The 13,515-nt window shown below is 39.2% G+C and overlaps 4 protein-coding genes across 9 annotated transcripts; 1 reads left to right on the top strand and 3 right to left on the bottom strand.

Annotated features, from left to right (window-relative positions):
- Positions 1 to 2: 2 nt before the first annotated feature.
- LOC133983154 (trypsin-like) lies at positions 3 to 2,278 on the bottom strand. Its single transcript, XM_062422115.1, has 6 exons — positions 2,213 to 2,278; positions 1,745 to 1,901; positions 1,327 to 1,425; positions 1,063 to 1,226; positions 253 to 389; positions 3 to 155 (listed from the first exon to the last, which is right to left on the bottom strand). The coding sequence occupies exons 1-6, from the start codon at positions 2,250 to 2,252 to the stop codon at positions 3 to 5; spliced, it is 750 nt and encodes a 249-aa protein (XP_062278099.1). The 5' UTR covers positions 2,253 to 2,278.
- A 795-nt stretch (positions 2,279 to 3,073) lies between these two features.
- LOC133983149 (trypsin-2-like) lies at positions 3,074 to 5,619 on the top strand. 5 transcript variants are annotated; one of them, XM_062422105.1, is made up of 5 exons: positions 3,074 to 3,084; positions 3,999 to 4,182; positions 4,283 to 4,529; positions 5,105 to 5,241; positions 5,361 to 5,619. In XM_062422105.1, exons 1-5 carry the CDS (start codon positions 3,074 to 3,076, stop codon positions 5,511 to 5,513), a joined length of 732 nt encoding a protein of 243 aa, XP_062278089.1. In that variant the 3' UTR covers positions 5,514 to 5,619. The 5 variants fall into 5 exon arrangements, with proteins under 5 accessions (XP_062278089.1, XP_062278090.1, XP_062278087.1 ...); XM_062422106.1 differs by having other exon boundaries at positions 4,283 to 4,543; positions 5,122 to 5,241; XM_062422103.1 differs by lacking the exon at positions 3,074 to 3,084 and adding an exon at positions 3,886 to 3,932 and having other exon boundaries at positions 4,025 to 4,178; positions 4,270 to 4,529.
- Positions 5,620 to 8,727: 3,108 nt separating this feature from the next.
- LOC133983151 (trypsin-1-like) lies at positions 8,728 to 10,056 on the bottom strand. The gene is made up of 6 exons (XM_062422109.1): positions 10,017 to 10,056; positions 9,767 to 9,917; positions 9,406 to 9,656; positions 9,188 to 9,324; positions 8,974 to 9,075; positions 8,728 to 8,861 (listed from the first exon to the last, which is right to left on the bottom strand). Exons 1-6 carry the CDS (start codon positions 10,054 to 10,056, stop codon positions 8,814 to 8,816), a joined length of 729 nt encoding a protein of 242 aa, XP_062278093.1. The 3' UTR covers positions 8,728 to 8,813.
- Positions 10,057 to 11,876: 1,820 nt separating this feature from the next.
- Positions 11,877 to 13,374, bottom strand: LOC133983153 (trypsin-1-like). 2 transcript variants are annotated; one of them, XM_062422112.1, is made up of 7 exons: positions 13,350 to 13,374; positions 13,209 to 13,250; positions 12,951 to 13,101; positions 12,577 to 12,827; positions 12,280 to 12,416; positions 12,018 to 12,119; positions 11,877 to 11,924 (listed from the first exon to the last, which is right to left on the bottom strand). In XM_062422112.1, exons 1-7 carry the CDS (start codon positions 13,372 to 13,374, stop codon positions 11,877 to 11,879), a joined length of 756 nt encoding a protein of 251 aa, XP_062278096.1. The 2 variants fall into 2 exon arrangements, with proteins under 2 accessions (XP_062278096.1, XP_062278098.1); XM_062422114.1 differs by lacking the exon at positions 13,350 to 13,374 and having other exon boundaries at positions 12,280 to 12,406; positions 12,570 to 12,827; positions 13,209 to 13,248.
- Between the last annotated feature and the right edge of the window lie 141 nt (positions 13,375 to 13,515).

Genomic DNA, 13,515 nt, shown 5'->3' with positions numbered 1-13,515 from the left:
CTTCATGGGTTGGCTGCCAGGACGTCTTCAATCCAGTAAAGGAACTCGCACACTTTGACGTAGACACCGGGGTAGTTGGGGAGGGCACATCCCTGTCCCCATGACACCAGGCCATAGACCTCTCCCCTACACACCAGGGGGCTGCCAGAGTCACCCTGAAAAGCACAGAGGAATTGAGTATCAGTGAGGAGACCAGTGATTGACATGCAAAGCTGTGGGTCCAGCTAGTCTTTGGAAGCTTTTAAAACTTACATTGCATGCATCTCTGCCTCCATCCATGTATCCGGCACAAAACATTCTGCGCGTGATCATGCCAGGATAAGAGTTTTCACAGTCCTGCTCATCCGTTACGGGCACATCCAAGCACTGCAGACGGAAGGGCATGAACACTGTAACAGACAGAACACAGAGAAACCTCAGAGATGGCTCTGATAACTTCAGTAAATACATCATCTTAAAGATCATTAATCAATCTAAATTTCAAACAATCTAAATACTTCCTGACCTCCCCAGCTTGTGCTTGTCATTTATTCCTACTTAAGATGTAAATATTTTTGATAAAAAAGGGTCACAAACATAAAGTTTTATTTCTTAAAACATTAGTAAATGTTGTATTTGTTGGTGGACTATTTTATTAATGGATTTGGTACACTGGTAAGTATTTACAGCAGCAGGACAGTGTATGTTGAGTTTGCTCAAATTTTTAAAAATGTCTCACAAAGATACCCTCGAGTGGCAACCTTAAAAAAAGACACAAATCCTTTGCACAGACAAACTCTGATATGAATGGATTGAAAGCAACATGGACCGTTATCATCAGGATTGTCAAATATTTCCACAAACAAAAAAATATGATTTAATATAGTATAATAATATTGTGTATAATAATGATAATAATATAATATATCAGAATAATTTAAAAGGTGCTATAAGTGTAAAGTGGCTTTAAGTATTTATGTTGTCAACATTTTACAAAGTTTTCATCCACGTTCAGTCCTTTGCACACTCTACCTGTAACTGTAGCTATAAAATGAAATCTCTATATCTTTATTATCAACCTACCCTCTCCATCCGGGGCAATGTTACCCCAGCCAGACACAGAGCATTCCATCCCACCAACTGGGCATCCTGTGGGCAATGGGATGGGTGCGACTGCGGCTGTCACGTCCACAGGGTTGAACAGCTTGATCAGCATGATGTCGTAATCCAGGGTCTGGTAGTCATAACTGCACACAGAGAAAGAACAAATAAGAATGAGAAACATCAGATGATCATTCATTTCTAAAGAAGATTTACACACAGGATGGTTCATTGTCTTTCACTCACCTAGGGTGCCAGATGATGTTATCGGTCTTCGCAAGCTGCTCGGTGCCCTCAAACACTCGTACATCATGTTCACCCAGCATGATCTGCATGTAATAGGGACTGAAAGAGGAAGTGTAACATATTAAAAAAACGCAGAGGCAGAAAAAGCCTAATGCTTTCAGTATAATTATTCGTTATAACTCTACATCAGTCTTAATCTCTCAGTTTTGTCTATATTACAAAGACTACACTACTTTTACATATGGTCAAAGATTTTTTAAAAAGCGTTAGTCTTCTGCCTACAGATGTTTGCAGTTGTTTTTATATCAAAACAAAAACATAAATCAACCAAGATTAGTGGTTAAATATAGAAAGAACTTCACAGAAAAAGAGAAAAGCATATTTAAGAGCAGTCTTTGCATTATCCATGTGTACTTACTTGTACCAACAGTGTGCAACAGAGAGAACCCACTGCTCGTTGATGAGCACCCCACCACAGAAGTGGTAGCCATAGTTGAGGGAGGCCATGAATGGGCGAGAGTTAGGCTCACACTCCTGTCCACCAATGATCCTGCCATCCTCACGAGGAACTGCCGCTGTACACACAAACACACACACACACACACACACACACACACACACACACACACACACACACACACACACACACACACACACACACACACACACACACACACACACACACACACACACAAATACATTAAAAGAGATGGAGGGGGACAGAAAGAAGATGTGTGGTTTACCTATTAACCACAGCTTCCCTTCAAAAATTTTAAACATTTAAATATACATGTACAGTCCTATTCGCTTGAATGAGAAAGTGTGTCCAAACATTTGACTGGTGCTGTGTGTATCTATTTGCATGAGTGTATGTCTGTGTCTTTACCAGCAGCTCCGACCATCAGCAGCAGAGCGAGAAGTGTCATGGTGTCTGGTGAACGATCAGAAGACACCTGGACACCCACCCAGCTCACATTTATATCCTACCAGCCCGCTCTGCTCAGCCGCGCCCCCCCCCCCCCCTGTTCCCTCAGTCTGTTGACCACATCTGTGTTCTTAGAGTCCGTTCTTACCTCTGGGTACTAAGTTTACACCCAAATCTACTCTCTTATCACAGTCTTATTTTCATGTTTTCCCACATCAGCCACATCATATCACACACTCTTTGGTTATACAAACTGTAAGTTATTCATAAATGCTGGCCAAGGTCTCCAGATATATAACACCTGTTTATAATTCTCATGGGTCACTCATTGTTAGGCTATAATATACAAAGAATCAGGAGTTTGGGTTACAGCAATAGATTGTTGTTTGTTAATCTTAGGACTTAACTGCCAAATGTTGTATCAATGATAGTATTGGTTAAAGACTGTCCCTTTAGTCCCTTTAGTTAACCTTGAATAAAACCCAATAAACTTCTCTGCAGTCTTGGAACATAGTGTGTGATCTATGGCAAACATGAATTCTATAAATAGTTCCATTTGTTAAAACTACAGTACCCCAGGACCCCAATACATTGGTATTTTTAAAAAGCACGAATTAAACAGAAATAGGAACAAGTCATTAGGAAGAAATTGATTGACAAACTCCTGAAAAATTGGAGCAATAGAATAAAGCACCTGTGAGATAGGGCTGGGCGATATGGACAAAATCAAATATCATAATATTTTTGACCAAATATCTCCATATCAATATTTTGACAATGTTGTAGGGATGACTATTGGTGCTTTAACAAAATATTTACGTAATGAGATTTTTGTTAAATGATCATCAGTAATGTGGATATAATGACTAAGTGGATAAAGGCAGATAATAAAGCAGCCCGTTAAGCTCAGAAAATGACATTCTTACTGTAATGCAGCCTTTAAAAGCAGGAAAAGGCAACACTTATTCCATTTCACGATATTCAAATCTAAGTTGATATCTATAAAATATCACGATAACGATATAATATCAATTTATCGCCCAACCCTACTGTGAGATATGACAAAAAGTAGACCCGTGGGATCTGTGATTCCCCAATCGGCAGAATTAAGGTTTAATCAACATATTGTAATTCCCGTTTGTGTATCAGATAGCAATCAATAGTATTCAACCTCCAATAAGTGCAGATGATTAAATCCTATTATAATCTACCAATATGAAATAATACAGTGTGGCTGGGTACTAATAATTTACTGTTGTGTCTGGAAAAAAACCCTGAAAAACACATGCGTACCAGCCTACCAGTAAAAAGAGTTGAGATATGCGCCCTGGTAATGGAAAAAATACCAGATGCTGCTTAAAAAAAAAAAAAAAAAAAAAAGCACTACCCAAGGAAAAAACTTTTACTCTACTTCGTTGACAGTGGGTGTGATATCTGGCAAGTTACATGTGGCTCACTCATTAACTGAGGGGATGGATGTGGCACACAGATAAGGTTGTTTTTCAGAGCAGGGAATTGGGACAGGAGGAGTGGAACGGAGATTGGGTTGGGTAGGAAGAATTGGGTGCATAGAGGAGTTGGGGTATAAATGCAGTGAGCGACAGATCATTTACGTCCAGTCTGTTCGTAAGAAGCCACAAGATGATTGGCCTGATCGTGCTTACACTCCTGGGTGCTGCAGGTAAAGCACATCTGCAGTATGTACAAAGGTTTTGGGTAAAAAAAGAATTGTAACTATTATAAGCAGCATTTTGTTTCACCTTTACACCACAGCGGCAGCCCCTACGGATGACAGGATTGTGGGTGGCTACCAATGTGAAGCTCACTCTCAACCCTGGCAGGTGTCCCTGAACCTCGGCTACCACTACTGTGGCGGCTCCCTTATCAACGACAAGTGGATCATCTCTGCTGCCCACTGCTGGCAAAAGTTTGTATTACATTACTGTATTTACACATTTCACTGAGAACGTTATGGTTTGGAGAATCATGTTGTTTTTGTGCTCTCTCTTTTTTTTCAGCCCCTATTCACAGATTGCCATCCTGGGTGAAAACCACATCTGGAAGCATGAGGGCTCTGAGCAGTACATGTCTGTGGATGCCATCTACTGGCATCAGAGTTACGACTACCAGACCCTGGACTTCGACATCATGCTGATGAGGCTGGTACACCCTGCCACTCTGAACCAGTATGTCAAGCCTGTGGCCCTGCCCAAAGCCTGCGCCCAACCTGGAGACATGTGTACCGTGTCTGGATGGGGGAACATCTACTCTGATTCAGGTGAGGTGCACCTCATCTACACAGAGAAATCCCTAAAAATAGTTTTCTCATGATAGTAGAAAATATAGTGTTGTGATCCTTTATCACAGACAACACAGACAAAAATGTTTGTGTTAAGATCACCTGAGGAAGCAAAACATGATAGATTATCACATTCATGGCCTTCCATACATTTGAACACCCTTTTAAGTCTTCAATAAAGCATTGAGTACTGATGAGACTACAGTAAATTTTTGACTGCTTTCATGTAAGGTTTCCCTCTGTGTTTAAAGCTGAGGTCAATCCTCTGACCACAAATATTACAGAAATGATCACACTTTGGTGAAATAAATCATTAACCCTTGGGGAAGCATACAGGCACTATTGCTCATAGCAAATACCAAGATGGCTTGGCTTACCACCAGCGATAAAATACTTTTTTGTATTATACTAGCTAAATATACATACATAATTAAATGCTTAAATAGCTATTTTATATAATGCTTATAGATTTTAATATTCTATGATGTTGCTCAGTTACATTAAAAATTCGGACCCACTTCTCTGTTGTTTTTTTTTCTTGATTTTATCTGCAGTGTTCAACCCATTTTACCTCCAGTGTGTGGAAGTCCCCATTCTGTCCGACAAGGAGTGTGATGGCTCCTACCCTGGCCAGATCACTGATCAGATGGTGTGCGCTGGATACCTGGAGGGAGGCAAGGATTCTTGTCAGGTATTTTGACACAATTACACAGCACATGAGATAAGACTGGATAGTGTGTATACATGTAATAAATTCAATCCTCTCATATTGTCCCCCTCTTCCTCTTCCTCTTCCTCTCCCTTGCTCAGGGTGACTCTGGTGGTCCTCTGGTTTGTAACGGGGAGCTGCAAGGTGTTGTCTCTTGGGGCAATGGTTGTGCTCAGCCTAACTACCCAGGCGTTTATACCAAAGTGTGCTCTCTGCTGCCCTGGATCAACGAAATTCTCTCCACATACAGCTAGGCTATGATCTCCCATCACACAACAGCATGACAGAGTGGAAACCAGAGAGAGATTTAAACTGAAGGAGACAGCAACAGGATGTCGTGGTGGGTTGTGTCAGAAAGAAAAGCAGTGTGTGAGAGAGCAGACAGAGGAGAAACAGTGGAAAAGAGACAGAAGAAGAGATGTGAGATGTGTTCAGTCAAGACACAATCAATAAAATCTACAATTCTGAGATGTATCAGTGTCTTTATTATTGCTGACAATGCAGTGCTGTATCTGCTCTTGTAGACATGATTCTTTATTCACAATTATTTATTTCAAATTCAGGTTGAGATTTTTACCAAAGTAAATATAAACCACAGTCAAACAATCACAGATGGTGTCAGTGCACAAATCAAACTGAGCTTGTAAGTAAATCCAACGTATTGTGTGTATATTTGTTTTTTCTTTGAATTATATCACCACACAATCACTCCATAAGATTCCATCAAAACCAATTAACACGTGTTGTTGTTCAGCTTTCAAATACTGCTTGAATAGTGTCAATTAGATTTTCTCAGTCGTCTAGGGGCACATGAACACTGCAATCATTTAGATTTTGTTTCTTGAGTGCAGATTATTTGTGTCTTCCTGTAAAGGAAGCTCATAGGCTACAAGAGTCTGAAATTAAGTCAGATTTTACATTAAAATTGTCCAAAGATTCATTCATTCAGAATTTACTTAATCGTGAGCTCTTACTAACAAATATAGGAGCAGAGAAATCAAGGAAAAGGTTTTTTTTCCAAAGCAGAGAATGGTCCCCCTTGTAATACCTTTCATTCGTCATGAGTATAGCTGAAGGTTGGTTGGTTCCATGGTCTTTCACCAGTAGAAAATGTGAAAATGTAAAAATCTGAAAATCTGAAAATCTGAAAATTGTATTATAGTTTTCACAACTTTGGTGCTCAACAGTGTGAAAATAAAAAATGATATTAAAATTTGAATTACATCCTTTAATGACATTTCCTAAAGTGACCCAGAATATACAAATATGGAAATATTTCAAAATTATATCTTTACGGCAAGCTGGTATAAATAGAGGGTGCTCCAGGTCATTTTTGATCCGTATATATTCAAAGGGATTTTAAAGGTAAAGTCAAAGTAAAGGCTGGTTATGTGGAATCTTAAAAAAGGTTCAATTATAAATTGTCTGTGTGTCTGCTGCATGTGTTCCCACCATATTGCTACATTTTCCACTCACATGGGTATCTGCACCTGCAAATATGCCTATACAAAGTAACAAATCAAAGTCATTAATTACCAGTGGAAGGCAGCTTTCACAGGTAAAAAAAAAAGTGCCTGAGCCTGCACAGCAGCACAATAGTCTGAATCTCGCTTTCATCTGTCTGCAGCCACAAGTGGACAAAAGAAAGGGAGATGCAACAAAAAATATTGTGTTTTTGTATTTTTGTTAGTTTGTAATATGCAACCCTGATTGTTTTGTTTTATGATTAATACACTGAATGCAGAGTTGATTGTGTACAATTGACAGAAAAGGGGGCATGTGATTTATGGGCAGTGTTGATTGATGGTTTTAATGCTTATAATGAAACTTACCACTCAAAAATATTGTTGCATCCTTCACTTTGTATAATATTTATAGAAATAATTAGGGCTGTTTTGTTCTCTTGTTTCAGATAACATGAGATCATAATATAGTGTGATATAGAGTGAATGTATTTTTGATATAACCCAATAGGATTAATCACACATTTAATAATGGCTGATAAGATAATTATGGATGCAAAATACATTTGTGTTTCAATATTTGGTATAGGGACTAATTATAAAGGGATATTGAGCTTGGCCAAAAATTACCCACTCTGTAGTATGAAGGGTCAGAATATAAACAATATGTAAGGGTTAAAGCTTAGCTATAGAAAGATCATGGAGTCTGGCATATTTTGACTGATCACCTGACAGTATTAGTAAGAAAAAAAATAAATCTACAGGTTGTCACACTGGTGTCACCATGCATGTTTAACATTATGATACTCAGAAATTCTATGATTACTTCCCACAATTGCTGTGTTTTCTTGTCCATGAAAGGTTGAAGCTGTTGGTTGAAACATCAGCTGTCAGCAGTCAGTTTTGACCAAGTGATGCTGCATATCCTGTTTGACTCATTTATAACAAGCAGTCAGCTGCCTGAAATCAATCAATGGACAGTTGCACAGCAGCATCTTCCATCAGTCTTCCACTGACAGAAAGAAGACTGCAATGAATGCACCATGAGTGCATCACCGCTTTAGAGAAGTGGAATATTCCTCTTCATCATTATCACAGTGACACAAGATACAGAAATAGATGAGATGAAATATCACAGGAGGACACTCAAGCAAATGAATGACAATATGTATAATTTTAAGTGATTTTAAAATCTGTTTGCATATCCATTTATAATTAATGTATTCATAATTCAAAGGCAGGGTAATGAAATGAAATTATTAATTAGCAAAAACCACCGCAGACGTCCATCTTCTAATCAGTTTGAGACTCCTACTGTATAATGTGGAAGTACCTGAAGATTGTCCACAGCTCAATAAAAACTGAACTGAACTTGAGTTAAAATAAGTCAAGAAATCCTACTGAGGAAGAAAGGTCAGCAATATTGTAGGTCATTATGCTTTAGACAAGATATTCTGGATAAAAATGCCATCAGTGTTAAAATGTTAATATATTGAAAAAAAATACATGCAACATCAACGTTGGATGTTAGGATATTCCTAAGGCAACAGCAATCACAATTATGTTGTCGAATAAATAATGCATTGACACTTTGTTTAGTTATTCAATGTTTGTGGCACCTCTTTTTTTCTCTTTCATCCAGTTTATTGATTTATGAACAAAAATAATAAGTGTTGGATGTAGTTTTTAACTCTAACTCATTATTGTTATATAGTATAGTAATATGGTAATAACTGTCAATAATTAATCATTAAACTATAGTAGGAGACTTAAAATGGAAAAAAAAATGGATTTCTAACTTGCCCAATATTGGGTTTTATTTAATGTGTTTTTCAAAGGAGTCTTAATGTCTCCAGTGTGTTTGGCTCTCATGTGGTGGACCGCAGCAATCATTAACAATGAGGAATAAAAATTTATGAGAAAGAACTACATTTTCTGAAGAATACTTAAGAAACTGTTCTTTGAAATGTCACACAAACAAGACTGAAATGATCTGTTTCAAATGGTTTATTTGTCATATTGTTCAGTACAAAAGATGGAAACTAAACAGCGAATGATGTTGAGCTGCTTGACTGAACTTGTTTGGATCACTTAGTAGCTGGCCATGGTGCTCTCCAGCCAGTCGTTGAAGATGCAGACCTGAAATGAAGACAGAACAGTGAACCAATGTGTCAATGCAGTTCAGGTAGCCTAAGGACAGTTTAACAGGACACAGCATGTTGACTGAGTAGCCTTCTTATTTTAAAGTTACCTTGGCGTAGACACCAGGGTGGTCCCTCTCAGCACATCCGTATCCCCAGGACACAACACCCTGCAGCTCACCGTTGCACACAACGGGGCCACCAGAGTCACCCTGACAACAGAAAGTATAGTGTGAGATGAAGTTCAATTGCAAATATTCCAATCAAAACTCATCATGACTTATTTCATCAGCTATATTTCTGCATGGACACTGAATTACAGACCTGGCAAGAGTCCTTGCCGCCCTCCAGGTATCCAGCGCAGAACATGGCATCGGTGATCATGCCGGGGTAGGAGTTGTCACAGTCTCTGTGAGACAGGATGGGGATGTTCAGGCACTGCAGCTTGTCGCCATCAGCAGCTGGAGAAAAAAAAATGATTTAGAGGAAACTGGAACTACACTGCAGTAAAAATAAAGTGTGGTGCTGGAGTTCCTACTCACAGGAGCTCATGGTGTTGCCCCAGCCAGAGACTTTGCACATGGTGCCAGCGGGGGCACAGCTGGTGGGCAGAGCCACAGGCTGCACATACTGGTTGAGGGTGGCGGGCTCGCTCAGCTTGATCAGCATGACGTCATTATTGATGTTGTAGGAGCTGTAGTTGGGGTGACGGATGACACGGGAGGAGCTGATGAACTGCTCGGTTCCCTCGGTGACCCTGATGTGGTGCTCTCCAAGACGCACCTGCACGCGGCTAGAGAAAGACAGAAGACAGGAGATTAGTGCAAGAACATACAAAAATGACTATCACATACAAATCTGTATTCCACTCTTATCCTGGGAAAACATGAAGAATGTGCTTACGACTTGTAGCAGTGAGCAGCAGACACAACCCAGTTCTCGTTGACCAGGGAGCCACCACAGAAGTGGTAACCAGAGTTCAGAGACACCTGATGGGGCTGAGAATGAGCGGTGCACTCATACCCTCCGACGATCTTGTCGTCCTCCGTGGCAACTGAAAACACACAGAGAGTCAAACAGTTAGCCTTCAAGTGAATTTTTTTCAATTTTTTTGAATGATTAGACTTATTGATTAGGAGGCACATTTACTCACAGGCAGCTCCGATGAGCAGAACGAAGACCAGAGACCTCATGGTTGCTATGTGATCCTGTCGATGACAGGTCTTCACCAGTAGCCCTGGTTTATATCCACTGTCAGGAGACGCACCCTGCTTGGCGGCCATTTTCATTGGTCATTGGAGAGCCAATCACTGCAGCAGGATATTAGGGTTAGGTGATCCATTTCTAGAATTAGATAAAGAAACACTTGTCATTGTAAAAATAAGGATGAAGATTTTTTGTCAGCAAATTTGTAAAACTCTGACAGAAAATATAAGTGTAGATCACCTTGATGTATTCATGTTTATTATCTACAAGTACCCTCAATATAATTATATCTAATTAATGTATTAGTTTAACTCTGGTTTTGTTATGTTTTCACTAATTGTCATGATAATATCAAACATTTGTCTCATGAGAAATGTTTCCTAACTAGATTGCTACATCATTACGGAATGATTTTTATAGCCACACATGCATTCAATTTATTTTTCTCTGGAGGGTTTTATATCTTTACATGAATGTTGTCAAAAAGCAAACTCCTGGTTTAGAGAGCAGAAGTACATTGGACTTTTGTGCAGTTTTGAAGTATTTCACTCTTTTGGATCTTCTGTGTGAAGTATTATTAATCAACAGCTATAGTTTTTATTCCGCAGAATAAAAGTGAAGGATAAACTCTAAGAAAGGAGGAGTAGTAAATACAGAACTGTCTGTGAAGTTTCACTTTTTCTAGCTCCACCACTTCTTCTCTCTCATCCGTCAATAATAATAATAATGTATCAACAACATCTGAAAAGGTTTTCACAACTTGTGTTTCTACTACTTCTTCACTTTATAAGTTTCGAATACAGATATTTTAAGTGGATTACTAAGCATTGCTACATTTATTTTGGCGAATACATAAATGTTTGTTAAATGTTTGCTCATGTTTCTCTGGTCGCAGAGGTGCACAGGTGCACACATCACCTCTATATTTAGATGTGTGTGGACTCAGTATCTCAGCAGCTGGGTGTTTCTCAGCACATGTAACTTGAAAACAAAATTCGGATATGATGGTTGAGTGTGCCATGAAAAACAAATGATTACCCCCATAACACCCTTTGCAGCCAAGAAAATTAAAAATAGCAAAAACAGACGGGTAAAAAAACAGATAAGACAACAAGAATAAAATGAATACATTTGATAAAATAAAGAAAGACCAAAAAATATAAGTGTCTTAGATTATATGGAATATGGGTCACTGTATATGGACAGGCTCAATTTAGAATTATAGAATTTTAGGCATATAAAGTCAGCTATCTCACATTTATAGGGTTATATTGCATTTCTGTTCTGTTGGTCCCAGAGTGAAAAAAATATATATATTTTTTGTGATGGTGAAATGATTCTTCTTTTGGAAATAATTATATTTATAATACTTTGTAAAATCAAGTCATGACCAATAAAGGAATAAGAATAGACATAATTTATTTTATTTAAGCATTCATCCATCAGTTTGATTCACTAATTCACAATTAGTGAATTAAACTGGCCTGTAACCCACTGAAACAAGCACCAAGTTACTTTTTTTGCATTAATTGGACAAACATTTTTTAGTAGAAAGAAAATAATAATCAAGTCAAATCAAGTCAAGTCTAAGTTTATTTATATATTTACAACAACCTCAGTTGACTAACGTGCTGTGCAAGCTTAAAACACAAGATAAAATAGAAGAACAATTCTGAGAATTATAATTGAACAGAAAAACCAATCATTCATTTCAAAAACTTTATTTGATGCACATCTTCAACTTTGCAAAAAAAGATGGCATTTGGGCAGTTGATAATTGATCTGATGTGGAGGTTGAATGGTCAATCTAATTGCTGGCCATAGTGCTGTGCAGCCACTCAGTCTGCACACAGACCTGAAAATGAGAAGACATTAGTTAGTTTGTTACAGTGTCACCACATTGAGCATTATGAGAGTTTTATCTTTAGTTGATGTAGTGAAGTGTTACCTTGGCATAGACACCAGGGTGGTCCTTCTCAGCACATCCATAGCCCCAAGACACAACGCCCTGCAGCTCACCATTGCACACAACAGGACCACCAGAGTCACCCTGAGAAAGACAGAGGATGATTGCACTTACACTGCACTTACACTACACATATTATTTGCATGAATTAACATTAGCATTACATTGTGAATATGTCCACTACTTTACTACATTAAGGTCATGAAGTGCAGTTGTGTACGTGATTGAAAGCAGAGATATGCACCTGACAGGAGTCCTTGCCTCCCTCCAAGTATCCAGCGCAGAACATGGTGTTGTCAATCATACCGGGATAGGAGTTATTGCAGTCTTCATCAGAGAGGATGGGGATGTCCAAGCACTGCAGCTTGTGGCTGTCAGCGGCTGTCCCAAGAAAACAGAAGTGAGATTGTGTGCCACTTAATTTACAAATGCGCTTTATGTTTGGTCTGTGATATTTTTCAGCTGGAAAACAAAACACATTTAGAAGAAACTGGAACTACAGTTTAAAATACAAAAGTGCGGTGTAGGAGTTACTACTCACTGGAGCTCATGGTGTTGCCCCAGCCAGAGACTCTGCACATGGTGCCAGCAGGGGCACAGCCGGTGGGCAGAGCCACAGGATGCACATACTGGTTAAGGGTGGCGGGCTTGTTCAGCTTGAGCAGCATGATGTCATTTTCAAGAGTGTAGCGGTTGTAATAGGGGTGTCGGATGATATGGGAAGCGCTAATGAACTGCTCACTGCCCTCTGTGACCCCGATGTGGTGCTCACCCAAACGCACCTCAATGCGACTGGAAGAGATAGAGGATGGAAAAAGATGGATAGACCAAGAAATAGATGCTAGTTTTCTATGTTTTGAATATTTATTCCACCATTAATAAGTCAGGCATAAAACATATCTAGAATGTGCTTACGACTTGTAGCAGTGAGCAGCAGACACAACCCAGTCCTCACTGACCAGTGAGCCACCACAGAAGTGGTAACCAGCATTCATAGACACCTGATGGGGTTCTGTGTGGGGCGTGCACTCAAACCCTCCGACGATCTTGTCATCCTCCATGGCAACTGAAAACAGATAAGAGCATCAGACATACTTCCCATATTGCTGCTAGTCATCACTGTGTATAAGACATTATAGTCAACCATCTCTACAAGTACTGAATCACACTCACAAACTGCTCCAATGAGCAGAACAAAGACCAGAGACCTCATGGCTGCAGTATCATCCTGTCGGGTCTCCCAAATCCCATTTTTATATCTTCAAGCTGCCTGATTGGTTAAATAATTACCAAAAAAGGTCAACAGTGAGATACTGGCCACTAGGTGTAGGTGGTTCATTCAAGGTGATTGACCTCAAAGAATCACTGGCTTGTGATCCAATAATATCTGATTCAATATGACTGGTACAGATTGTTTATTCACATAATGCCTATGCTCAAGGTCAGGTCACTGATGAGTCTGCCAACACTTAAAGGTCTA

The sequence above is a fragment of the Scomber scombrus genome, chromosome 7 (assembly GCF_963691925.1).
Source record: "Scomber scombrus chromosome 7, fScoSco1.1, whole genome shotgun sequence".
Taxonomy (NCBI): Eukaryota; Metazoa; Chordata; class Actinopteri; order Scombriformes; family Scombridae; genus Scomber; species Scomber scombrus.
The sequence above is the reverse complement of the archived record's forward strand: the minus strand, read 5'-3'. Positions and strand labels throughout refer to the sequence as shown.

Excerpts from the sequence above, each read along its gene's own strand:
- LOC133983149 (XM_062422103.1), top strand. The coding sequence starts at position 3,893 with ATGATTGGCCTGATCGTGCTTACACTCCTGGGTGCTGCAG. Across the intron at positions 4,530-5,104 it reads GAACATCTACTCTGATTCAG|TGTTCAACCCATTTTACCTC; the intron begins GTGAGGTGCACC and ends TTTTATCTGCAG. Across the intron at positions 5,242-5,360 it reads GAGGCAAGGATTCTTGTCAG|GGTGACTCTGGTGGTCCTCT; the intron begins GTATTTTGACAC and ends TCCCTTGCTCAG.
- LOC133983153 (XM_062422112.1), bottom strand. The coding sequence starts at position 13,374 with ATGAACCACCTACACCTAGTGGCCA. Across the intron at positions 13,251-13,349 it reads CCACCTACACCTAGTGGCCA|CCATGAGGTCTCTGGTCTTT; the intron begins GTATCTCACTGT and ends ATGATACTGCAG. Across the intron at positions 12,120-12,279 it reads GAGGCAAGGACTCCTGTCAG|GGTGACTCTGGTGGTCCTGT; the intron begins GTGCATATCTCT and ends TGTCTTTCTCAG.
- LOC133983151 (XM_062422109.1), bottom strand. The coding sequence starts at position 10,056 with ATGAGGTCTCTGGTCTTCGTTCTGCTCATCGGAGCTGCCT. Across the intron at positions 9,325-9,405 it reads GGGCAACACCATGAGCTCCT|CTGCTGATGGCGACAAGCTG; the intron begins GTGAGTAGGAAC and ends TTTTTTCTCCAG. Across the intron at positions 9,076-9,187 it reads GCGGCAAGGACTCTTGCCAG|GGTGACTCTGGTGGCCCCGT; the intron begins GTCTGTAATTCA and ends TTCTGTTGTCAG.
- LOC133983154 (XM_062422115.1), bottom strand. The coding sequence starts at position 2,252 with ATGACACTTCTCGCTCTGCTGCTGATGGTCGGAGCTGCTG. Across the intron at positions 1,902-2,212 it reads GCTGATGGTCGGAGCTGCTG|CGGCAGTTCCTCGTGAGGAT; the intron begins GTAAAGACACAG and ends TTGTGTGTACAG. Across the intron at positions 390-1,062 it reads CATTGCCCCGGATGGAGAGG|TGTTCATGCCCTTCCGTCTG; the intron begins GTAGGTTGATAA and ends TGTCTGTTACAG.